The sequence below is a fragment of the Gymnoscopelus braueri genome, assembly GCF_963280865.1.
Source record: "Gymnoscopelus braueri genome assembly, chromosome: 7".
Lineage (NCBI taxonomy): Eukaryota > Metazoa > Chordata > Actinopteri > Myctophiformes > Myctophidae > Gymnoscopelus > Gymnoscopelus braueri.
Window position 1 is genome coordinate 14,267,747 of NC_137608.1, and position 25,809 is coordinate 14,293,555.

General features: G+C 41.7%; 2 protein-coding genes across 2 annotated transcripts in view; both read left to right on the forward strand.

The window, feature by feature from the left end:
- The window catches only part of ak8 (adenylate kinase 8), a gene marked incomplete at both ends in the record, with an annotated part of 16,719 nt that extends 14,837 nt beyond the window's left edge, over positions 1-1,882 (forward strand). The window contains 2 exons of the mRNA XM_080433487.1: positions 337-463; positions 1,724-1,882. Coding sequence (XP_080289613.1) covers positions 337-463; positions 1,724-1,882 — 286 coding nt within the window. The remainder of the gene's footprint in view (positions 1-336; positions 464-1,723) is intronic.
- A 4,033-nt stretch (positions 1,883-5,915) lies between these two features.
- ddx31 (DEAD (Asp-Glu-Ala-Asp) box polypeptide 31) lies at positions 5,916-22,933 on the forward strand. Its single transcript, XM_080432763.1, has 21 exons — positions 5,916-6,139; positions 7,064-7,183; positions 7,712-8,092; positions 9,611-9,759; positions 10,080-10,155; positions 10,633-10,676; positions 11,284-11,354; positions 11,475-11,584; positions 11,945-11,986; positions 12,164-12,228; positions 13,100-13,219; positions 13,790-13,896; positions 14,385-14,608; positions 15,457-15,600; positions 15,844-15,903; positions 16,183-16,233; positions 16,481-16,620; positions 17,136-17,220; positions 17,519-17,630; positions 18,374-18,569; positions 22,132-22,933. Exons 2-21 carry the CDS (start codon positions 7,088-7,090, stop codon positions 22,256-22,258), a joined length of 2,400 nt encoding a protein of 799 aa, XP_080288889.1. The 5' UTR covers positions 5,916-6,139; positions 7,064-7,087; the 3' UTR covers positions 22,259-22,933.
- Positions 22,934-25,809: the final 2,876 nt, after the last annotated feature.

Consider the following 25,809-nt stretch of genomic DNA (forward strand, 5'->3'; position numbering starts at 1 on the left):
GTTAACTTAGTAAAACTAAATCAAGATTCAAGATTCAAGATTGCTTTATTTGTCATTTGTTTTACATCTGCAAGCAGTGCTAGAAAAACAAACGAAATTATGTTTCTCCCAGTAGGAGACAGCAGAATTCATAAAAGAATAAAAACAAACAGTGCAGAAACATACAATATCGACCTGAATAAAAAGTCCTAAAAACAGGAATTCACACTATATAAATAAGCATACTCTGATAAAAACTAAGTATGCTTATTTATATAGTGTGAAATCAAAACTAGATTAGAAGAAACGCGACTAAACAAATCTAATCTAAACTAAACTAGCCCCTGTCTTCGTCAGGTACCACTCTGTGTATCATCCAGCTCCTCCAGAGGTTCAGGACAGACTCCAGACCAGCCCTAAAGACACACTTGAAGTGGTCAGAGACAGACTGACAGACTACTGGACAAACACTGCTCCACTGAAGGTGTGTGTGTGTGTGTGTGTGTGTGTGTGTGTGTGTGTGTGTGTGTGTGTGTGTGTGTGTGTGTGTGTGTGTGTGTGTGTGTGTGTGTGTGTGTGTGTGTGTGTGTGTGTGTGTGTGTGTGTGTGTGTGTGTGTGTGTGTGTGTGTGGACACTATTCCAACTATTCCCCAATCTCTGAATGCTATATAGAGTCTGGAACTCCACTTCCCGAAATCTGCTTAACGGAAGTTGTTCTATGCTACTCAGACCGGAAAGACATTCGACCAATCACGACGCGGTGCCCGCGGACCTGTAGTCCCAGTGGAAACTAGTCTCGCGTCACCAGACAACTATTCCACAATCTCTGAATGCTATATACATTATTAACACTGTGGATTAGACAAAGTTCAGAGAGCGTTGACTCGAAAAGAGCTTTTGAAATCTCCATTGCTGCTAACGAACTAGCCATCTTCAACACTTGTTGTTTTGATTCCAGTCGGACTCCTTTGCGCCACTGCACAATGCTAAAACGGAAGTGGGTAGGGGAGGGGCTTCCGCTTTCCCATTAAGCATGATCAGAGCTTCCGAGTCCCAGACTGTATGCCGGAAACATTTGTAAATTGTGGGAGGCAACAGTCTGGCCACACAAGACTAGTGTGAGTGTAGCTACTTCTGCTGATTTTGTGTGACGCTGTGGTATGATCAAGTAGGGGCGTTAATTTACGGAAAAAAAACACAAAGTTAAAATATGGAAATAAGAGGAGCCTGACAGTGACGATATTCACTTGGAGGTCCTTGACATGAAAATGTTTGAGAACCACTGGCATGAGAGACCAACGGATAGGGGAAAAGGGGCATCTAGTGGCAAAAACTAAAACTACACAAGGACCAGACCTAGTGACACAGTCAGGAACTAGTGGGACTACTACTCTAGGGCCTAGGCCTATACGAGTTCTTACACAAATTGTACATATTACAGTTTGCTTTTGGGAGCGTGCTATTGCTTGTTGACGGTAAAGTTAGTTGTCAGCCTGAAGCTGTGTTTATCCGCTTTGTCAACCAAGTATTTATTTTTATCTTCTTCTCTTTTTTTGCGGTATCTGATGAAAGAAATGATGCAGTACCTTGCTTGTGATATTTACTGTATTTTAGTAGTGAGACAAATATGGTGGAGCAGAAACTTCCCATAGGACAGTCTGTATAATATAATAATAGATGCCTGCAGAACTAATCTGTGTGTGTATGTATTTGTGTGTGTGTACGTGTACTGTATGTGTGTAGTCTCTGTATGTAGATGCAGTGTCTGTGAATGCTGACCAGGAGCCTCACTCTGTGTTTGAGAGTTTAGAGGGCAGACTGCTGGACAGACGAACCTCCTCTCTACTAGAGTGCAGAGGAGCTAAAGAGGAGAAGACCAGTTCCATTATCAATGTTCAATGAGTGGAATAAATACATAAATAAATAAAGCTGTCTATTTCACAAAATAATGTATTAGTACAAATGTTGTTAATTTGTGCACACATGCACACACAATACGAATTCACTAGTGTCTAAAAGACATATTGATAGGAAAGAGGCAGAGGAGAAAACGGTTAACTAGTTAAAACTTTATTGACTATGGTCCTCCAGGGCTCTGTACTTGGCCCCCTCCATTTAAATCTCTTCACCGAAAATAGCAGATCTACAAGCTCACAACGCAACACGTTGCAACGCGTTGTGAGCTTGTAGATCGGCTGTTTTCCCAAATGCTGAGATATTTTCAGCGAATGTTCTGCTATTATCAGAATTTACTTTATTGTCACATCACAAGTTTACAGGTGTGAAACTGTGGGAGAAATGTGTTTTTATGCAAGCTCCATTGTTTTGTTATTTCCATAAAATAGAAAGGGAAGAAGAAGGGGGGCAAGGGGAAGAGAGAGAGAGAGAGAGAGAGAGAGAGAGAGAGAGAGAGAGAGAGAGAGAGAGAGAGAGAGAGAGAGAGAGAGAGAGAGAGAGAGAGAAAAAACAAACAAACGAACAAAAAATCTACATATTTACACATAGTATATCTATCCGGTGTGGTAAGTACCTGAGGTAAGGTGCGGTAAATAGATAGTACATAACGCGGAGGCTAGGGTTCATGTGGTTAAATAATCTGGGGTAGTGCAAGGCGGGGCTACTGGGGCTACAGGACATCTCACTTTTGAAGGCCATCAGGCCAAAATGAATCCTGCCCTTGTCAAGAAAAGAGAAGATGAAGGTATTGTTACTTTTTCTTCTACTGGCGGTCACTGGGAGCTGACCAGTACAACCACAGTCTTCTACTGTTCGTCACTCCTCTACTCTCCTCTACTCTTCTACTCCCCTACTCGACCAGTACAACCACAGTCTTCTACTGGTGGTTTCCTTGGAGGGATGAAGGATGGATGGATGGATGAGGGGGGAGGGAGTGAACAAGAGAAGAAGGTAGAGATAGAATGAGAAGACAGGGACAGGCTGTCTGTCATCCCATCAGCTCCTGTCACAACTCATTTACTTCCTGCTCAACTTCCCATCTTGACAGGAAGAAAGGATAATAACGCTGTCAGTCAAACTCCATCCTTGACAGCCCCACCCCACCCCAAAGGATTAAAACACTCAACTATTAATTACCATCATTTGGTAAAATCATCACTGAGGCTGTCATCTGTCTGTCTGTCTGTCTGTCTGTCTGTCTGTCTGTCTGTCTGTCTGTCTGTCTGTCTGTCTAATATGAATAAACAGTTTGAAGTGAAAATAGAAATAGAAGTGTATCATCTACTGTCATCAAACCTCCTGGCTGGTGTTCATTAGTACATTGCTTTAATAACGTCTTCCTCTGACTGAAGGCTGTCAGCCGCCTGATAATCACCAGAAGGGTTTTTTGATTACTACGAAGTATACATTCTCTCCATGCTGTAATAAGCATATTTATGATTATGTCCCATTATGACCCCTAGCTGATCCTCAAACCTCGGGTGGCTACAGAGCCCCTCTCTCACTGATTCTCTTTCATCATCTATAGTACCCCGTCACCTTGTGAACTACTTGGGTTGAACGGGTCGGTTTAAGTCCTGCTTGGACACCATAGACCATATTCACACGGTGGCCATGTTTCTATGAAGTCAATGAAAGTAGCCACCCCGGGTGGCGGCACTTTCAATGTTAAATTCCAATATGGCCGCCGTGTGAATATGGTCTATTGCAGCGGGTCTTGCTCAGGTTTAGATAACCAGTCGCCTTTGGTCTTTATAATCGGTCTACTTTCCACAGTCACAGTTTGCACTCTTCAGACATTCTCCACACATTCTCCTCAGATGTTTACCACTGCACAAGTGTAGCTGCCATCATGATTAAAAAAATATTTTATTATAAATAAGTTAAGAAGTTCATAATGTTTTTGTTTTGGTCAATTCATGTTTTAGATTCTCTTTGTTTTTGCTGTATATTGAGTTTCTTTGTGTTTCCTGGTGCTGACTAGGGTCACACTGACCTCTGGCAGCTGAATCAGATCAATCAATCAATCAGCAAGGGTGAATTAGATCATGGTTAATTACCAGAGCAGAGGCAGTCATTCGGTACAGAGCAGTAGAGCATGCAACAATCAGAGGATATCATGTTGTGGATGCTGTTTAAGTTTAAGAAGAAGAGTTCAAGATTGTTTCCCCCATATTTGATGCGGCCAATGAGGTAAACATAGTTGCCAGTGGCCATTGTATTTGTTTGTATGTATTGTTTTGTATGTTTTTGTTCTGTTTGAGAAAATAATTTATGTATACTGTATTTATGTTTATTTATTCAGTTATCACGGCATTTAATACATGTCTGTAAAAGAAAAGGTACATCGTATAGGCCTACACCTTGTGAGCATATATGTCAACCGGAGGGAAGCTAAAACAAGGACTTTCCAGAACCACCGATCCCCGATATGCCTATATATGGGCCCATATGGCCATATACAGAGAACATCAGGGATCTCCATATATGGGCATAAAAGGGACAAGGCAGACAGACAGATACAGAGATCGCCATGAGCACAAAAGGGACACAGACAGAGACAGACCAATCTGGGAGTAAAAAAAAAAAAGCTGTATCTGTCTTGAGAGATTACAGACAGACAGACATGCGTTCCCTTTTTGCATCGTTCCCAACTATGTAAATAATCGTAATAGTTCGACAGTGACCAGTGAAGTTCACTGGTAAATTGTCTTTTTAACAATAACTTAATGATAGAAGGTTTCTTTATGACACAAATACCTCAAAATGGTACGAATTACGGAAGGTTCTATGGTGTAATGGTTAGCACTCAGGACTCTGAATCCTGCGATCCGAGTTCAAGTCTCGGTAGGACCTTAATTTTTGTCAAATCTACATCGCCGAGAGATACATTATGCGCAGATCGGTTGCATATGTTGTGCTTATAAAAACATGCATGACAAACTACAACCCAAGACAAAAAGAAGAAAGACATGCAATCTTTACTTCCTGTAGGTGGCCACCTTTTTAGGAGCAGATGTAGGCAGGGCTAGAGCAGATGGAGCCCCGTGGTCACTGCAGCTACACCCAATTCCCAAGATTTTCATACTAAAATGGCTTTTTTCAGAGAGACAACTGAGGAGAAAATCTATTTTATTATCGACCCTTCTCTCTCTGTCCCAGCAACACACTCTTGCGGGATCTTGCACTAGTAAACATAGAACGTTCGCGAGATCTGCCGGCGCCCACTTAGGAGACCATTTGCAGGATTTGTGTACCATTTTGCCTCTTGTGGCTCTAATTGGGACGGTCTATTTTTCTAAATCAACCATCTTTGCTACAAAATGAATTGTGTTTCCTGCCCAGGAAAACTCCGTCAACCAGTTTATGTTTCCATGACTTCATGATAAAGGATTCATCACAGTTATATAATGAATGGGGTTTCAAATATTCCCGTTCGGTTCTATGGTGTAATGGTTAGCACTTTGGACTTTGAATCCAGCGATCCGAGTTCAAGTCTCGGTAGAACCTTGCTTTGCTAAATTTCCAAATGAAGGTAGTCCAAGTTCCATCAGGCGAAAAATGCAAAATAACTAGAACCTTATTCCAAATGACGTGACGTCCAAAAAATTGACTATCTAACGACACTTCTATGCTATATTTTTAGACATTCTGGCTTCAGAGAGAGCATTCATAAAGTTTAATATTTCACTTTTCAGTTACATATTTTAGTGTTGCTGAGTCACAAATAATTAAGCAGGTAACGTGTCAGTTGATGTCTCCTCTTTTCAGGTGTGTCTTTTATATACTGTATATAAAGAGATAGAGGGAGAGAGAGAGACAGACACAAAGAGAGAGGGTGAGACAGAAGGAGAGAGGGAAAGAGAAGGGGAGGGAGAGAGTGAGAGAGAGGCGCGCATGTCCAAGCAGTGAATCCATAGAAGGAGGCGGGGCTTGTGTGTGACGTATCAGGAAGTATCCCTCGTGTGTTGTTGTGTGTTGATGTGACTTCCTTCCTACACTACGTGTTGCTGAACACAACGCAGTGGACCAGCCACAGAGGACAGATTTAAGTTGTCTGTACTTTAATTTAGATTAAATAAGAATTTAGTAGTATTTATTTATATGAAACACCTGTGTTTCTATGGTTACTAGCCGCTACGCTGACAGATAAACCTGGAAGAAGTGTCAACACGTGTGTGTCTGTGAGACCACGTTGTCAAGGTAACAGAAGAACTCTTGGTAACTACATCAGTTTAGTTGTGTTGTCATGTTGTGTGTGTGTGTGTGTGTGTGTGTGTGTGTGTGTGTGTGTGTGTGTGTGTGTGTGTGTGTGTGTGTGTGTGTGTGTGTGTGTGTGTGTGTGTGTGTGTGTGTGTGTGTGTGTGTGTGTGTGTGTGTGTGTGTGTGTGTGATAGATGACACTGAAACCACCTCCAGTTGATGTTAATTTACACGCATCTCATAGAGGATATTCTAGAGCATATTCTTCAGTGTGTTTACAGTTAGCCCTCCCATCCCCTCCACTCATAATGTCATTTAGCACAGTGGTTCTCATACAGTTTCATGTCAAGGACCCCATATAAGACCTTAAGAGAAGATGATGAAGAACATTATTGCTGTTAGGTTATATTTAGTACAGTTGTTTTGTTTATACTCTTAATTATACTGTAGTAGCCTTGGATCAAGACTGCCATAGACGCATTTTACAGAGTTTGACTTTTGCTTTCGTATCATAGACCCCAATGGAAACAAGCCATAGGCTTTCTTGGGTTTAAGATACTCTTAGCAGACCTTGTATTGAACTGTACTTTCCTGTGCTTTTTTTTGCAAACTGCTAATAAAGTATTCAATCATAGATAAGAAACCAAAAGTCAGACTCCATAAAATACGTCTGTGATAGTCTTGATCCAAGGCTACTTAGGTGGGGAGATGACAGTGGAGTGAAACCTATGCTCTGAACAGTCATTCTCATACATTCTCTCATTGGGCTAAGTTCAGCTGGTGAAATAATCGTGAAGTTGGTGAACTGCATTCCTCATTTTACTGGGGAGTGGGGGACCCCGTCGTCAAGGACCCCTGTGGGTCCGCTGAGCAGACACTCTTATCCAGTGTGTAACATATCCATTGTCATGTCTTATTTCTTAGGAAGTTGTAAGGTTTGACGTCGCAATGTCATCAACTGAGGGCCAGCTATGTGTCAACTTTACCGTCCCCTCCTCCTTCACCCCCTGTCGGAAGAAGAAGGCCCCTCATTCACGGCAGTGGGTAGGTACTATTTTATATACCCAGCCTTGGCTTACGACAGTGGGTAGGTACTATTTTATATACCCAACCGTGGCTCACGACAGTGGGTAGGTACTATTTTATACCCATTAACCTTGGCTCACGACAGTGGGTAGGTACTATCTTTTATACCCAACCTTGGCTCACGACAGTGGGTAGGTACCATTTCATATACATAACCTGTCCCTGAAATACACACACTAAAACTTAATATCTATTGTTGCTGTCTGGCAAAAAACGCTCCATATTCTAACTTTTTGTGTTTTTTCGTAATTAACGCCCTACTTGATCATACTACAGTGTCACACAAAAGTATTAAAAGTAGCAGATCTACAAGCTCGAAACGCGGCGCGAAGCGACGTGTTTTGAGCTTGTTGATCCGCTACTTTTGCTATCTTTTTATTTGAATCCTTAAAAGTAACAGTTTTGGACATATGAGGTTTCCACCCGACAGATACAATATATCGGTTACAATCTTTGATCTAGAATCATGTTCCGTTGTTTTTGCAGAAAAAAATGAAAGCAGACAAGAGGAAGATATCATCAGATAGATCTCCTTCCAAAAAGAGGAGAGGGGAGAAAAAGCCTCCTCTGATTTCACCGTCGGAGGGACCACCTCCTTCCAAACAGAGGAGAGAGGAGGAAAAACCTCCTCAGACGCCGCCTTCATCAGAGACGCCTCCTTCCAAAAAGGAGAAACCTACTCAGAAGTCGTCATCATCAGAGACAACTCTTTCCAAACAGGAGAAACCTCCTCAGAAGACGCCATCATCAGAGACACCTCCTTCCAAACAGGAGAAACCTCCTCAGAAGACATCATCAGAGAAACCTCCTTCCAAACAGAGGAGGAGAGAGGATGACAAACCCCAGGACAAAGCCACAGAGCAGCAGGTCACTGTATCACATACTCACACTTTCACAGCTTTAACACATAATATGATCTAATCCAGCGGTTCCCAAACTGGGGGTCCCACATTTCTAAAGTTACGATTTAATGACTTTAAAAAGGATCCTTGGCTAATAATAAGCCTTATATGCCTTAATAAATTATAATTGCCCTCTATAACTAAAATTAAAAACACTTTAAATATTGAATTTTTTACTCAAGCGGGACAATGCCCGTCGAACGTTGATGGTGTAATTTGTCCTTGTGTGGTCTAGCCCTATGGAATTTATGGAATGCATGTGCACTTAAAAATCAACTTAATACTTCCTAAGGTTAAAGTTGTACAATGCAGAATCCCAAATAACGATTTTTAGCAACCTCTGCTGGTCACTACCGTCACTGCATACAATTTCCGTAATCCTCGATTACCCAGAATTCCATTCGTTTTCACCGGAAGCCGGAAGCGTTTCAAAAAGCGATCTTTTAATTGTTTTATACTATCTACGGATCGTTTCTCTTAGCCAGTGGAGCATTAGTTACCATGAGCTGTGCTTTCTTTTTCTGTTCTTTTTCGATCTTCTAATCCTACATTCTCTTAACATCAGCGTGAGGTTCCTTTTTGCTATTACCGCGGTAGTTCCTGGCCAAACAGGAAACCGTTGCGGTAGTTCCTGGGGACGTCGGCCACGACGTCATGACGTTGGCCAGGAACGTCATTTTCCCGGGAAAGTCCCCCCCTTCACCGTTCAATAGAAAATATATAAATAAAAGGCTTCCGGGGGTGAAATTCATGGAGTGGGTGTTGTGAAACTTTTGCCACTGACAAAAGATATACAATTTAACTTTAGTTTTGTTGAAAACGTTACCTAGTATTACTTTAATATGAGCATCAAAACTATATTTTAAATATGTTTTTTAGGGCTAGACCACACATGGATAAATGACATCAACTTGCGACAGGCATTTTTTATTTTAGTTATAGAGGGCAATTATAATGTATTAACCCATTTTGGGCGGGAACCCCTATTTGTAACTATCCTTCAGCCCGGGAACCCCTTTTGGGGTTCCTGTTGTATTCATTTTGGGGTTCCTGTTGCTATACTGTTCCATGTACAGTATATAGCAACATACATAACCTTTGAATAAATATTTGAAGTTTTTCAGAAAACTTCAAATATATATATCAGGATTTAGAAGGCGTTTTTAGAATTGGCCTCAGGTCTAAATGGATTCAGAAATAATTTGGCTTATTAGCCAGGGATCCTTTTAAGACCTTTTTAATACCAAATTGGTCAAATAGTCAAACGTGTCTGCGATGTGTTGTGAGCTAGTAGATCAGCTATTTTTGGCTAATGTTCCCCCCATAATAGGGATGCGAGGGTTCAAGTGGTTGATGTACAAATACAAAAATAAAGTCCCTATCACACAAAGATTTGGTGGCCCCCCTGCAGTATCTATTGAGTCCCAGACCCCCTGTTATAGACTGTAAAATTATAATAAGAAAAGTGTCTTCCTGTTCCCAGGCCTTGACTCCACCCAGTCAGAAGAAGCAGAAGAGGATGAAAGAGGTACACCAGACCAATGGAGAGAAGAGAGAGCGACACGGAGTAAAAGGAGGCGTTAAGACCTCCTCCCTGTTCAAACACAACCCTGACATCCCAGACATAGACAGGTATCACTATCACCCCCTCTTTCTGACTGGTCACTGTGTCTTAAAATCTAGTTTTGCATTGTTGGCATGTGTTTTTTTATACGTGCAATAAATCCACTGAAAGCATCTTTAGCTTCATATTTACAAAACCGATGTGTGTATTTTACGATAAACAACTTGAACCTTCTGACATACTGTAAGTGGGAATTAACGACAGAGCGGTAGTTTAGTGCTGGGGGGGTGGGGGGGATTACTTTAAACATGCTTTAGGTCTTTAAACGTAAAAGAAAATCCACAGTTCTCTTCTCTCTTTTTCTCTCTCTCACTCTCTCATTTGCCAGGCCAAATGTGTCCCAATTGAAGGAGAAGGTTTTCTCCACGGACTCATTTGCAGACACCGACCTCCATCCACACCTGGTCAGTCTAACACACACACACACACACACACACACACACACACACACACACACACACACACACACACACACACACACACACACACACACACACACACACACACACACACACACACACACACACAGAGAGTTGTCGTTGTCCGGTCTGATGATACCATGTGACCATATCTGTAATTTGTACTGTAGCTTGTAGATCTGCTATTTTCAGTACTTGTTTGCGACTCTCTTGTATGATGAAGTAGGGCATTAATTTACAACGAAACATAAAAAAACAGAACAACCACGTGGGGCGATGCTTTATTAGCAGCTGACTGATCTGAGAAGTCAGCTGAGTCGACCTTCGGCCACCTTCGTCTTCATCACGTGGTTTCATCAGATTTCTCCACGGAGAGTCTCCCATGTGATGGTGGTTGTAACTTGTGTGTGCTGAGTATCCTATGTTCTGATTGGTTGGTTGGTTGGTTTGTCTGTCTGTCAGGTGGCGACTCTCAACAAGGTTCTGAATATCAGCACCATGACCAGGTATACACACACACACGCACGCACGCGCACACACACACACACACACCAAGACAGTTATTTAAAGTTAGTTATAAAAGTTAGTAAGTTCTAGTTCTAGAGCAATGTTACATCTGACTCACCAAACCTCATCTTTCTACATATTCACATTTCTGAGATATGATCGATCATTTCATTTTGACCATGACGTTTAGACATTTTCCACCTCATGATCATTTATTTGTCCGGGACTCCGGGGCAGCATAGTGTATTATATTACCACCACATTTCCTATAAATCGAGCCATCTGTGGAGTTTGACGCTATCTGGGCCCTATCTTGTCATTTTTAAATAGTGAAACTAGCCGATCGACACGTCACAACATCGACACGTTGTGAGCTTGTATTTGAAACATTAAAAAAAGGTTTTCAAAATAGTAAAAAAAACTGCCTAATACTTTAGGCTTAAGGGCTTAAGGCGAGATAGGGCCCAGAGTCTGCTACGCATTGCTGCAAGCAGGGTAATCAATTATTTGTGTTAACACTGTACTTCTATTGCAAATACACTACCACTACCACCGTTTATAATGTCTCTAATGTGTGTGTGTGTGTGCGTGTGTGTGTGTGTGTAGTGTCCAGAAACAGACCATCCCAGTTCTCCTGTCAGGAAGAGACGCTGTTGTCAGATCTCAGACTGGTTCTGGTGAGAAGAAAAACCTGGATGTTCATGTTCGCAAACATGTAGAGTAGCAACGCCACACTCCAGTCACTAACTCTGTGTGTGTGTATGTGTGTGTGCGTGCGTGTGTGTGTGTCTGTGCAGGTAAGACTCTGGCCTATGGCATTCCTATAGTCCAGTCACTCCAGGCAGTCGAGCCTAAAATCCAGCGAGCGGACGGGCCACTAGCACTGATCATAGTACCAACCAGAGAGGTATTGTCTATTTACTACATACTGGTACGCTGCTAGAGTTACCGTATATATGCTGTATATTGTTGCTGTCGGGCTGAAACCTCTTATCTCCATATTTTAACCGTTTTGTGTTTTTTCCCGTAAATTAACGCCCTATTTGATCATACATACTACAGCGTCACAAAAGCATCAAAAGTAGGAGATGCACAAGCTCGAAATGTGGCGCGAAGTGACGCGTTTCAAGCTTGCAGATTTTATGCTTTTGAATTTGAATCCTGAAAAAAAGTAACAGTTTCGGTTTTTGGACATACACTATGAGGTTTCCACCCCGACAGAGACGATATGTGTGTGATTATCTTAACTCTCTCTCTCTCTCTCCAGTTGGCCCTGCAGAGTTTTCAAACCTTCCAGAAATTAGTAAAGGTTAGTCCGTTTGTGAAAGTTTTGTCTCACTAGGACAGTCTGTGTCGTTTGTCTCTAGGACAGTCAGTGTTGTCTTTCTCTGTGGGACAGTCGGTGTTGTTTGTCTCTGTTAGGAGAGACAGTGTCGTTTGTGTTCTGAAGGACAATCTAATGATGACCTTTGACCCCTCTCCTCAGCCATTTACCTGGATTGTTCCCGGAGTTCTGATGGGAGGAGAGAAAAGGAAGGCTGAGAAAGCCAGGTAATAAATATGTCTGTCTGTATGTCTATGTACAGTATGTTATATATGCTTAATGACTTAGGTATTTATTGATTGCTTTAACACATTCCACGCCAGAGTTTAATATCATAATGTACTCACCAGTGCCAGCGATTTATTGTTGTTTTTTTCACGTCGCCACAGACCTTGCTAAATACCTTAAGATCGCGTTAAACTGTTTGTAGACACACAGGGTAGCTGTGTGAGTGGCCCAGAGAAGACCGTTTCAATCGGCGATCGTCCATTTTGAAGTTGTCGCGGTTTATGTTAAACAGCGATCAGCGAGGAGAAAAAAAACTCAGAGATAATGGAGGATTAGGGGAAGATTTAGAGCGGACGCGGGTGGGAACGAAAATCTCCGGATACGGATATTTCCATATCCGGGTGTGCTACAATGAAATGTGTCACTGCGAACGAGGCCTACAATGAAATGTGAACTTGCGAGAAAAAAAAAGACCACTTTGTGTAGATCTATGGACTGGCACGGTGCGCAATTATTTAGGTTCGCGTGGATCTACGCGATTGGCACGCAATGTGTTAAGGCCCAGTAGGCCCTATAGACACTCCATTGCATGTTATCACATGGTTGATTTGCAGAGGCTATTCATTTAAATAGCTTTGGAAGAGAAGCTCAGTTTTGTGCATGTTGAGCTTGAGGTGGTGGAAAGACAACCACTGTGAGATGTCAGCCAGGCATGCAGCGATGCACACTTCAACAACCTGTGTGGCAGAGGGTGGGAATGTGTAGGGCGATCTGTCATGATTACTTAAGTTAAGTTGACGATTAATTGTCACATAGAATTGCGATATAACGATTTAATTGTGTTCTTGGCATCTCTCGCCCCTCTCTCAGACTGCGTAAAGGTATAAACATCCTGGTGTGCACTCCTGGACGTCTTGTGGATCATATCAAACACACCCTGAACATCTCCTTCACCTCCATTCGCTGGCTGGTCCTGGACGAGGCAGACAGGTCTTCACCTCCTCCTCCTACTGCTCTTCATTTTCCATACCTACTTCTTCTCTTTCTGCTCCTTGTCCTTCTACTCGTCTTAACCAAATTAATACCTTAGGCCGATTCTATAAATGCCTTCTAAACCAGTAGTTCTCAAACTATTTCGTAATAAAAAAATATTCAAACATTTTCAAACGCTTTGAAGATTTTTCCAAAATGTTAAAAAATAGCAGATCAGAACTTCGTGCCGCGCTGCGAGCTTGTATATCTGCTATTTTTCAATAGCCAACGCAAAAAAATTACACATAGAATGACACGGATGCTTTCCCCGATTTTTAAGGGGTTATTTCCCTCCACCTTTTCTTATCTTCTTGTCTCTCTTTTGTGTGTGTGTGTGTGTGTGTGAGACATTTGAGTGTGATACGTGTGTGTCTATATGTGCGTATATTCAATTTCAATCAATTGAGTCCTTATTGTAGACTAATTGGTCCACAACAAAAGAAAAACAACAGAACAACAACAAGGACACACGGAATAGCAATAAATAAGTAATACAGTATGTGTGTATATATATTTGTGCGTTTGCAGAACGTTAGACCTGGGTTTTGAGAAGGATCTCACAGTGATTCTGAATGCCGTGAACTCTGCTGCAGATGACAGAACCAACGTCCTACTGTCTGCCACCATGACTCAAGGTACTTGTGTGTGTGTGTGTGTGTGTGTGTGTGTGTGTGTGTGGGGGGGGGGTTGGGATCCTTTTGGATTTGAACGATTCCGGTTTTCTTAACGATTCCTTAACGGTTCCCTTTAACCATTCCTATAGGGGGTTCCAAATGGACCCTTACAGTGCTATAACTCTGAGAGTGTACAAATGGAACCAAATAACGCGTTGTGAGCTTGTAGATCTGCTCGTTTTGGCGAACGTTCCCCCTAGAATAGGGATGCTGGGTGTTCAAGTGGTTAACAAAAGTGCCATTTTAAGTTTTAAGCATATTTTGATATTGCGTTAATATCGTTAATCACAAAAAAATTGCCACAATAATCGGGATATGTAAATTACATATCGTCATCTCTAGTGTGTGCGTTCGGTGTTGAGTTCAAGGTTTAGACCGTTTAGATGGTTCAGTCAGGCAGGCAAGACTAACTTTGTGTGTGTGTGTGTGTGTGTGCGCGCGCGCTCTAGATTTGTCTCGATTGGCTGACGTGTGTATGAACAACCCTGTCCGTATCAACGCGTCTGACCCCGCCTCCTCCGATGACATCACCACCGCCGTTACCCCTGACCCAGGCTCAGCTGGCCAATTGGAGAGCTTCTCTGTACCGGAGGCTCTGCAGCAGAACGTTGTCATGGTTCCCTCTAAACTGCGTCTGGTCTGCCTGGCCGCCTTCATACTGGACAAATGCAAGGTAGGAAAACATCCCATAATACTCTAGTACTACTAATAATACTCTACGTTACTTACACATGACTAGGCCTGTCACATTTTTTACATAGTCGCCTGATCGCAATTATTTTAGATAATCGCAATTATATAGCATCATCGTTTACATTAATCAGTCTAAATTGCTCCGTGAGCTTGTACATTGTCTATTTCCACTATTTAAATATTTTGGGAAAGTATAAAATGTGGAAGTTAGAGGAAAAGGTTGTGCCTCAAAAACACTCAAAAGGTAGCACATCCCAATCTTCAAGTCAGAATGAAGGCTCTTGGCCGAAACGTGTTACATATTGGTGTGTGCCAATGAAAAAAGTGGAAATTAGTAGAAATGTGAGTACTTTGTCCTCCATTGTTTTGGATGTGCTACCTTCTGAGTGTTTTGGTTGAAGAAGAAATTCCACATACCCAGATATGTGTAAAAGCAGGCGAAAACATTAGATGAAATCAACAATAAAAGATATACCCACACACTGCCACTTGCACGTTCGAGAGGAGGTATTTAATATTGGAGTAACGTTTCAGTTGGGTAGACCTTCCTCAGGCATGGATGTAAAATGATTGAATATGGCCTATTTTTCCATAGTACATTGTTCATTTTGATTATTGGTACCGGTCATTGTCAGTCATTTCTTTGTATTTTGAAGTTATTTGTCATATCTGCCTGACATATAAATGTCATTTTTATTTATATGTTCCAGTGTTCCACAAACAATTTCATGATGGTGACAGCCCTACACATAATTTACTCTACTACTACTCCACACAATTCTGTATTGTTATAACTGTCTGTCTGTCTGTCTGTCTGTCTGTCTGCAGGGTAATAAGCTAATCGTTTTCATATCGAGCTGTGAGGCTGTGGAGTTTCTCCTGTCACTCTTTACCTCCGTTCTCTGCCGGCCTGCAGCCAATCAGAAGCATCCCGTCAACTTCCTGCGTCTCCATGGCAACATGAAGCAGGAGGTGAGTGGTCCCCCCCCCCCCAACATCCCATAATAACCATGATTCCCATCCCCATGTTCTGTAACTGAATCACTGTGTTGTTGATTTATTGAGTAATAATGATAATAATAAACCGTAGTATTATAGTGCCTAGAATGATCGCTCTTTTATTATTATTAATACAAATAATGTATTTAATGATATAGTTTAATAACTTAGTGTGTTGATAGTAGTAGTAGTAGTAATCATGTGTTGTGTCTCCAGGAGAGAACTGAAGCGTTTAAGGAGTTTTCTGTCTGTAAGACTGGAGTCCTACTGTGTACCGTACGTATTCTATCTATTCTATTCTATTCTACTGTGTACCGTACGTATTCTATCTATTCTATTCTACTGTGTACCGTACGTATTCTATCTATTCTATTCTACTGTGTACCGTACGTATTCTATCTATTCTATTCTACTGTGTACCGTACGTATTCTATTCTATTCTATTGTGTACCGTACGTATTCTATCTATTCTATTCTACTGTGTACCGTTCTTCTTGAAAGTTGTTAATTGTGTGTGTGTGTGTGTGTGTGTGTGTGTGTGTGTGTGTGTGATAGGATGTCGCAGCGAGAGGTCTAGATCTGCCGCAGGTGACCTGGATAATCCAGGTAAGGTCTTTTATTGACTTTTTATCGAATTGAAAACGTTTTGTTATTATTAATCATTTAAATTACTTCCATAAGAAGAGCTTCACAATCCAACAATAACATTTCATCAAGCCTGCTGCTGTTCTGTTTTTATACTTGCAATGTGTGTGCATATGCAATGTCATGTGTTTGTGTGTGTGTAATGTGTTTGCCTGTGTGTGTGTGTGATGTCTTTGTGTGTGTGTGTGTGTGTGTGTGTGTGCATCAGTACAATCCTCCTACCAGTGTAACAGAGTATGTCCATCGTGTCGGGAGGACGGCTCGCATCGGAACGCGAGGAAGTTGCCTCCTCTTCCTCACGCCTGCCGAGGCCGGCTTCATCACAGACCTGGCCAATCACAGCATCAGGTGTGTTGATTGATGGTACACAAACTGATTAGAAAGCCTATTATTGGCTTTTCAAAACAAAAGTTTGAGGAACGTTTTCTAAAGACTACAGAGTTCTTGAACTTGAGTTTGTGTCTGTGTTTTGACTGCACTTCAAAGCCGTGAAGGTTAGTTCAATTATGATAAAGTGATTTAGACCTGAGGTGGATTCTAAGGACGCCTTCAAAATCCTGATCTAACCTTTCTGGAGAAAATAAATTTAAGAATGAAAAATATATATTGTTGCTGTCGGGCAGAAGCCTCTTAGTACTTTTTGTGGGTTTTTTTTCCCGTAAATTGAATTCATTTAATATCCAAAATAGCAGATCTACAAGCTCCAAACGCGGCGCGAAGCAACGCATTTTGAGCAGCTAAAACCTGTCAGAATTCAGAACAGTCATTATTGGACGTATCTGTGACTGTTTCAACAGCCAATCATTTAACTCTACCAATCATTAACTTGTTGTGGCGTGGGCGGGGGTGGTTGTTTTTTCCAGCCTATCGGAGATCAAGCTGTTGGACATTCTGTCCAATCTGATGCTGGATGACACATACAAGGGGCGGGGCAAGTACCACAGTCAGGTATGGTAGAGACAGACACTATTTTCAAAAGAGTTTTATAAATTTTATATTGAAAACGTCTGCATTCCGCATGATGAGTACTTTTACTTTTGTACTTTTTTTTAATTTATTTTGGTACCAATACGTTTGTACTTTTACTCAAGTACATTTTTAATTCCGGACTTTTACTTGCCACAGAGTATTTCTACATTGCCGTATTGATACTTTTCGTTGAGTAAAACATTTTAGTACTTTTTACACCACTGTAACGGACACACAGCAGTGAACAGTGTGCATCGTGTCCTGTGTCTCTCCTCAGACCTCCTCCAAGGCTTTAGAACAGGAGATCAGAGAGAGAGCGACGGTCCTGCAGACAGAGTTTGAGAACGTTGTTCACTCCAACCCACAGAACGTACAGAACGCTAAGAAAGGTGAGAGCAGAGGAGGTGGTGTCAGAGGTCCTGATTTAAAAGCAGGGTCTGTATCTAGGCCATTAACGATTTAATTGTGTTTTTTGGTGCTGAGCATTGGAACATATGAATACAAATTACATTTCTGTTAGCCTTTTAAGCTTCGTAAACAGAAATTGCACAGTGCTCATTGCTATAGAGTGTTTGTTCAATAACACAAGTCTCTCTGCCTCTCCAGCTCTTTAGTAAACAGAAAATACATTATTATCCAATCAGGAGAGAGAATTCTCACAGAACACAGATTAAACAAGTGAAATTGGAAGTGATGACTATTATGAAGTGAGCAGACAAAATTGGAATTGGAACACTATAAAATTGCAGTTGCTAAATGAGTACTCTTTCCTGATTGGCTGAAATTGGCAACCCACCTGAATTTTCTTTTCTGTTTATTAAAGAGCTGGAGAGACGGGGAGACCCCCTGTTACTTAACAAACACTATAGCAATGAGTATTATCAGAATATAGTGCGTTAACCTTTATAAAAAAAAACTTTTGTTTTAATTAAAATATATCATTTACCCGATCTTTAATCAAATAATCAAGCGTTTTTTTTTTTACTTTGTAATTTACGGTGTCATCCAAAAATGGCACCCCAAAACAGGGATTGATTATGAATTGATTATTTTATTGATCTGTTATTGATGATTTATTATAATCAACTAAATCGATCAGTTTCATTAACAGTTTCACCCCTGTGTTATCTAGCCCTACAGTCGTTCTTGAGGTCCTATGCAGCCTACCCTTCCTCTCTCAAACACATCTTCCACATACGCGGCCTCCACCTGGGACACGCTGCCAAGAGCTTTGGCCTCAGAGACGCTCCACAAGGCCTGTCTGCTGCTGGACAGAAAGACACCGGCAGAAAGCAGACCAAAAACCAGGACAAAGGAAAGACGCAGAGGTGGGTTTGTTTAATCTACATTATATATGTGTTTCTGTCTGTCTGTAATTTTTTAATAAGGAGTGTTAGCTACTAGACCGTGTAGGAGAGACAGACAGTAGGACAGCTGAGAAAGAGAGACAGTGTAGGAGAGACTGACGGTAGGACAGCTGAGAGGGAGACTGTGCAGGTCCATTTGAACACTCTCAGAGTTAAATAAACTCAGAGGATATTACAATGCAGTTTGGGGTTCCCCGAGATAAAACATTTTATCAAATGGGGGGGTCTGTGGCCTGTTTGTGCCTTGATTTTTCCCGTATATGGAGATCCCTGTGGTCTGGGCACGTAGATAATATTATACATTACATAGATTTATACATTGTCTTTGAATGGGTATGACAGATGGAAGTGGAGAGACTTTGCTGCTGCCCTATGCGCCAGCCAGCATAATTGAATGGGGATAAACAAACAAAACATCTTTGAATGGGTATTGATGCCTGTACGTCCCCCCAGTAAACTATGCATTTCAAGCACTGGTTCTTTTAATCTAATGCAGATACGTTATATATATGTTTTTTTTTATATGTAAAATATGCAGCCAACTTATGGCACCATTCATTTTCAGACTGAAAGAATCTTAGGAATCTTATTGATCTGAGTATATTAAATGTTGATTTCCTATTAATCTTGTATGGTCTTATACACTCAAATTGTATATATACTTATACAAATTGTGTATATAAGAACATATAGGTTTATAATTACTAAGATTGTATATAGTGTATACATGGTGTATAAGAACATGTAGTTTTATATTGAGTAGGATTGTTTATATTCATGGTGTATAAGAAAGAACGTATCGTTGCTGTCCAGCAGAAACCTCATATCTCCATATTTCAACTTTTTAGGTTTTCTTTCGTGAATGAATGAAAGCATTGCTGCTATTTATTATTTTTTTGTAACAATAATAATAAAGGAACTGTTTTGGACATATAGTTTTATAATGACAAAGATGGTTAACATACTAGTCTAGTGTATATAAGAACGTATATGTGGTTTACAATGACTAAGATGGCTTATACTTAAAGTACAGCGACATAAACACACACACGTGTGTGTGTGTGTGTGTGTGTGTGTGTGTGTGTGTGTGTGTGTGTGTGTGTGTGTGTGTGTGTGTGTGTGTGTGTGTGTGTGTGTGTGTGTGTGTGTGTGTGTGTGTGTGTGTGTGTGTGTGTGTGTGTGTGTGTGTGCACGCGAGCGCGCGCGCACGTCTGAGTGTCTGACACATGTTCCTGACCCTGCTCATTAACAGAGAACCCCTGCTGAGTTGACTGGCACATGCACACACACAACCTTATTTATACAGTCAATTATGAGTGTGACTCCCTTGACACACATCCATATTTACACACTGTTGACTGACTAGAGAGAGAGAGTGTGTATGTTGGGTGAAGCTTGTGGTAAACAGCTTTTCACAGTGGGCCTGTCTGGACAAGGTTATTTGACCACACACTCTCTCTCGCTCTCTCTCTCTCTCTCTCTCTCACACACACACACACACACACACACACACACACACACACACACACACACACACACACACACACACACACACACACCTATAATGAAGTCTCTATTGACTTCCTTGTGTATATGGAGGTGTGGATGTGGTTGACGTGGAGACAGCAGTGCTCTGGTTCATAGACTAATACATCACACTGACTAGTTTGCACCTGGCATTAATGTGATCTGTATCTGCTGGACCTGTTTGTTTAGACCTGGTTTTCTGAAAAAACTTATGTTGCTATATCAGTGGTGCTCAAAACCTTTTCAAGTCAAGGACCCCCAAAACTATATTGGCCGCAGACCCCCCATCTCAAAATATGTTGCTCCAGGGACCACCAGAAGCAAAGATTTGAGTTGAAAATGTTTGCTTAATTTGTGCAAAGATTTGCACAAATGTAAACAATATTTCAGAAATAGCAGATGTACAAGCTCCTGAGCTTGTACATCTGCTATTTTTGAATAGCCAAAGTATAAAATGACACAGATTCTTTCCCGGTTTTAATGGATTAATGTGTATACCTTACAGGTCCATTTGGTTCCATTCCTACACTTTATTCCTACACACTCCCAAACGTTTTAGATAAACAATAGGTATTTTAGAGTGTACACGTCCATAAAAGTCGGGGCGGTAACTACTGCTGGTTGCAGTTGTCAAAGAGGCCACAAGGTGGTCATATGTCACTGTCAAAATGAAGGAAGATTGACATGCAGGAACCAAATTATGTACGTACATTAATACAGTATGATGTACATAACATATACAGTACGTACATACAGTAACATATGGGATACAGATAAATGAGGTTTGTTGATGCCATCGATCAATAAAGATGTAAAGTAAAATGTCCCCCTGGGAGCTGAACCCTCAATCTGTCTACTCTGCCCCAGGGCTGTGTGTGTGTGTGTGTGTGTGTGTGTGTGTGTGTGTGTGTGTGTGTGTGTGTGTTGATCAGTTGGTTGAACATGGCTCCCTGCAGTGATGGGAGCAGAAAGACTAGTTAAATGGGTCGTAGCTGAGTGGGTACAGAGGCCGTCTGGGAATCGGAAGATTGCCGGTTCGACCCCCTCGGCTCGCCCGGTGAAGTGTCCCTCAGCAAGACACTTAACCTCTAACAGCCCCCCCCCCATGTGCTCATCTGAGCTTTCACATAGCAGACATCTGCTGGGTGAAGAAGCAAAAGTAATTTCCCCTGCTGCGGAGGCCAGTAAATACTCCCTTTTACCTTTTCACACGCGTGTGCACACAGAGAAAGATACACGTGCAGAAAATGGCTCTCCCTTGACAGTCGTTAAGTAATCAATACACTGACTGAACACACACACACACACACACACACACACACACACACACACACACACACACACACACACTGTCTGCTGTGATGGTGTAGTGCAGTGATTCTATGGTCCGGGGCCCACTAGTAGGATATTGCAAGTGGCCCCCAAACAATTGGCAAAACATTGAGATAAATAAATAAACTAATAGATAGATATACTATGTTAGTTCCATTGATCCAAGCCAGAATATGTAGTCTCGCGAGCCAGAATGTTGTCTCCTACAACTTTTAAATGCTTCCGTCTTACAGTCTGGAGCACGGAAGCTCTGAAAATGATCAAGCGGTGACGCCTCCTCCCCACTTCCGTTTCGCCTTTACAGTCGTGCAAATTTATCCGAATATAAATAAAAATTATCTGAGCACATCTAGCTTGCTGCTGAACAGAAATGGAAATACATTTTTTTATTTTTATGTAAAGATATATTAAGATATATTTTTGTGAACGGAAATGACGAACAGATGACCGCTTCCTGTCTCAGATTTCGGGAGGTGTATTTCCAGACATTCAGAGAGTGTGGAATAGTTGTCTGGCGTGAGACTAAGTGTAATGTAATGTTAGTCTGTCTGTCTGTTACTCTGAATGTCTGTCTGTCTGTCCACCTTCGGATTTCTTTTCTTTTTCAACAGAATCAAGTGTTTAAATGTGAACTGCCGTTGAAAACCTTGTCTCTTGTCTTCAGGTCAGTAAAACAGAGAGTCTCCAGTCTGATGCATTCTGAGTTCTCCAGTGGGATGACGGACTCCAAGAAGAAGAGAAGGAATAAGAAGAAGACAGGAGGTCAGGTGGAGCCTGAGGAGGTGGAGTGAGAGTTCCCATCCACAGCACAGTGTTCATGCACATGAATATGCTGATGATCTTTCTCTGTTACCCGATATCTGACTTATGAAATCATCTTCAGCAAAACCCAATGAAGGTCTTACTCTCTTTGGGGTTTGTTTTCGTGTGCATATCTGAATACTATACGTGGTGGACTGTTGTAAAAATACTGTAACTCAGGGGTTTTCATACTTCTTGTGCCCAACGCACACCACGTCAAAATCTCACACCACACCTTTATTCATAGCAAAAATAGCCAATCTACAAGCTCAGATCGCGTTGCAGTACGTTGTGCGCTTGTAGATTGTCTATTTTCGCAATTTTCCGAATTTTGTGGGGAAAACATTTAAATACAAATAAATAAATGACATGACCAAGATAATGAGTTGAAAGTGGTTTCAATGTATTATTATATTTTTTAGGTTATAGAATGTGTTTCTGTATTGGGAAATGAGTCTGCACAGTGTTCTGATGTAGTACATTTAAAAACAATTCATAACTTTGTATACAGTATTTGTATATATATTGCAATAGTGTGGTGGTTACAAAACCACCAAGACTTGTCTCATGGCATGATGATCAATCAATGTCCCACTATCAACATCTTCTCACTGCAGAGAATAACTCACAGCATTCACTGTAGTGGCGTGCACAATAATCTTATCTATTGCAATAAACAATTCACATTGTAACTATTCTGTTGGTTCCAAATGTTTTCGTGCTATTTGTGGTTTTCCTTTTGTTAATGTATGAGCTCTCAGAATAGGTCTGGGCAATATATCATAATTATTATTGTGATATGAGACTAGATTTGGTCTGGGACTTTGGATATTGTAATATCATGATATGGCATACATGTCATACACTCCCCCCCTCCCCCCCTCCAAAATAGCTGATCTACAAGCTTTATGAGCTTGCAGGTTGACTCTTGGCTGAAAGTTCGGAAGGGGCGGGGGGGAGGGTATTTTCAAATTGATATTTCTTTACAAGATGATATTATCTTCAATACATATCTCTTACTTATGATATCGAGTTATTTGGTCATAAATATTGTGACATTTCATTTCATCTGTATCGCCCATCTCAGAATAAGAATAAACAAAGGACATTTCAGCAAGAAACGGATCATAAGGAAACGCAGGTAATGATTAACGATAAGCCGTTTGTTTAGCAAGGCTCATGGACAATTATCCAGCTTTTACCATTGGCACTTACCAACAATTTAGTGTTTATTCATATTTTGAGAAAATATGCTCTACTCCAGAAAATCAAGAAAAGTCAGCTGGCAAGATATAAGAGTCATGTTGTCTTTTACCCACAAACTAAGAACACATTTGTTTCCTAAAGGTTGAGCATTACTTTGAAAATCATGTTTTCTTTCTTATTATGCACATGAATTTACAACAACAGCAATCAGTCTCTTTCCTCAATTGATGTGTGGTTATCTGAAAAATATTGCACACCCTTTGGCCAATCAGCATCAAGTATTCTTCATGGCCATGGTAGAATACATCGATAACAGTAAACCCCTCTGGCTGCTGGCCATTGAAGTCTAATAAAATGGCTTGATACTAACACCGTCCAGGGGTCGGGACGATAACATTTGGGATGAACAGAAATCAACTGAGCTGACTGTCAATGTGTAAAATCACTGTCACTGGCAAACGGTGCATGTTCTGTCTGTGTAAAACCAGGAAATTTGGGGCGGCCAATGGTTAGTGAGCCCGCCTAGGACCTCCGGAGGTCCCAGGTACAATTCCAGCTCTCAGCAATATGTCTGCCCCTCAGTCCGCTTCTCCGGAACTACTCTGCCGGGACCGGGGGAGGGGAGGCTCTGGCACGTGGAGGGACTAGGCTCTTCGGATGGCCTCCTGTCCGGGCCCTTCCTTCGTCTCACCAGGTCCAGGACCTGAGTGTTGCACCAGACTCCCCCGCTCCAAACATTTCACTCCGGCGTGATGGTGTCTTGGGCTGTGGTTGTACTGCAGGCTCCACTTGCAGCTTGCCTGAAAGGCCCTCCTAAAAGGCTTCACCGTGGGTTTGTTAGGCCTGGTTGTCACCTAGTCTATTCCTATGAGCCAGAGCCACTATAAATAATTTAGAATAACTATAATATTGCTCTTTTTAGAACGTATATTTTACATTGGAAACATAATTTTTGAGCTCCATATTTGGGTTGAAACTTTGCCCAAATATAGATATTCTATAACATGACACTACTGACTTCAATGTACGTCATAGACTGGCCTCCAATATAAGCAGTAGTGCACACACACAATAAGACTCTTCCCTTTACGGACCAAGATGGCAAATTACCTTCTTAATGCATTGTGGTGCTGGATTGTCAAATGTTGCGCTGTACAGTGAAGATGCGAGGAGACCCAAATAATGGCCACATTCATGTTGCTGTTGCCGTGGGACAGAAAGTGTACTACTTTGGAGGTAAGCCAAGAAGCCAAAAGAACCAGCTCAATGTGTACGTCTTCAATACAGTGTCTCTGACATGCATGAAGATTCCCCCAGTGACAACTACAAGAGGAAAACGTCCCCCTGAAGTTCCCTGCCTGCGCATCTACCACACTGGTGTGCTGATTGAAGATATCGTCTACATATGGGGGGGAAATAATCTGGACGTAGAGTTCAACAACAACATGCTTTATGCATTTGATGTCGCCACCCATAGATGGCTCAATTCTGAGGTTTCTGGGACTGTTCCAGAGGCGAGGTGGGGCCACTCAGCCTGTGTCTTGGGGAAGGTCATGTATGTCTATGGAGGAGTTTTACAACTTGCATGCGCTAATGACATCAACAAGTTGGACACCGCCACAATGGTCTGGTCTTTAATCAACACCAGAGGTATCCCATCACCTGATTCAGCATGGCACTCTGCCACCATCATCGGGACAAAGATGTTTGTATTTGGAGTAGAAGGGGATCCCGGGGCGTGCTACAGCATCATCAGAGTGTTTGACACCGAAACCAACAGCTGGCTGAACATTCCTTCTGCACAGCTTCTTCGAGAAGAACGCAGGCTTCATGCAGCCTTTGCCTACAATGGAGAGTTGTACATATTTGGGGGTTATGAGTCGGTAAATGAGATCGACATGTGGAAATGTATTCCAGAGACCCTTTCCCGGAAGGAGGTTAAGCCCAATGGGAATGACTCATTTTGGATGAGTATGAGCTGCTGTTGCATGGTGGGAGATCGTGTCATCCTATTTGGTGGATTTGGAGAAGACACACGCAATGGTGATCTGTTCGTCTTTGACTTCAGTCCTAGTCTGAAGACGTTGTGCCTGCTAGCAGTTATTCAGTACGGTCTGGAGCAGTCAGAACTCCCACACAACATCAGGTGGGAACTGGCAGCCATGGCTGACAAGTGACAATGGCATCAGGTGCCAAGTGGCAGCCATAGCTGATGGAGAATCGGGGAAGAAAATGTATAATACATAAAACATAAAATTATCATTGCACATATTTTCCCCCCATTATTTTTCTTTACTTGGAGAATGGAAGAAGAAACCTATAAAGCATGGGTCTT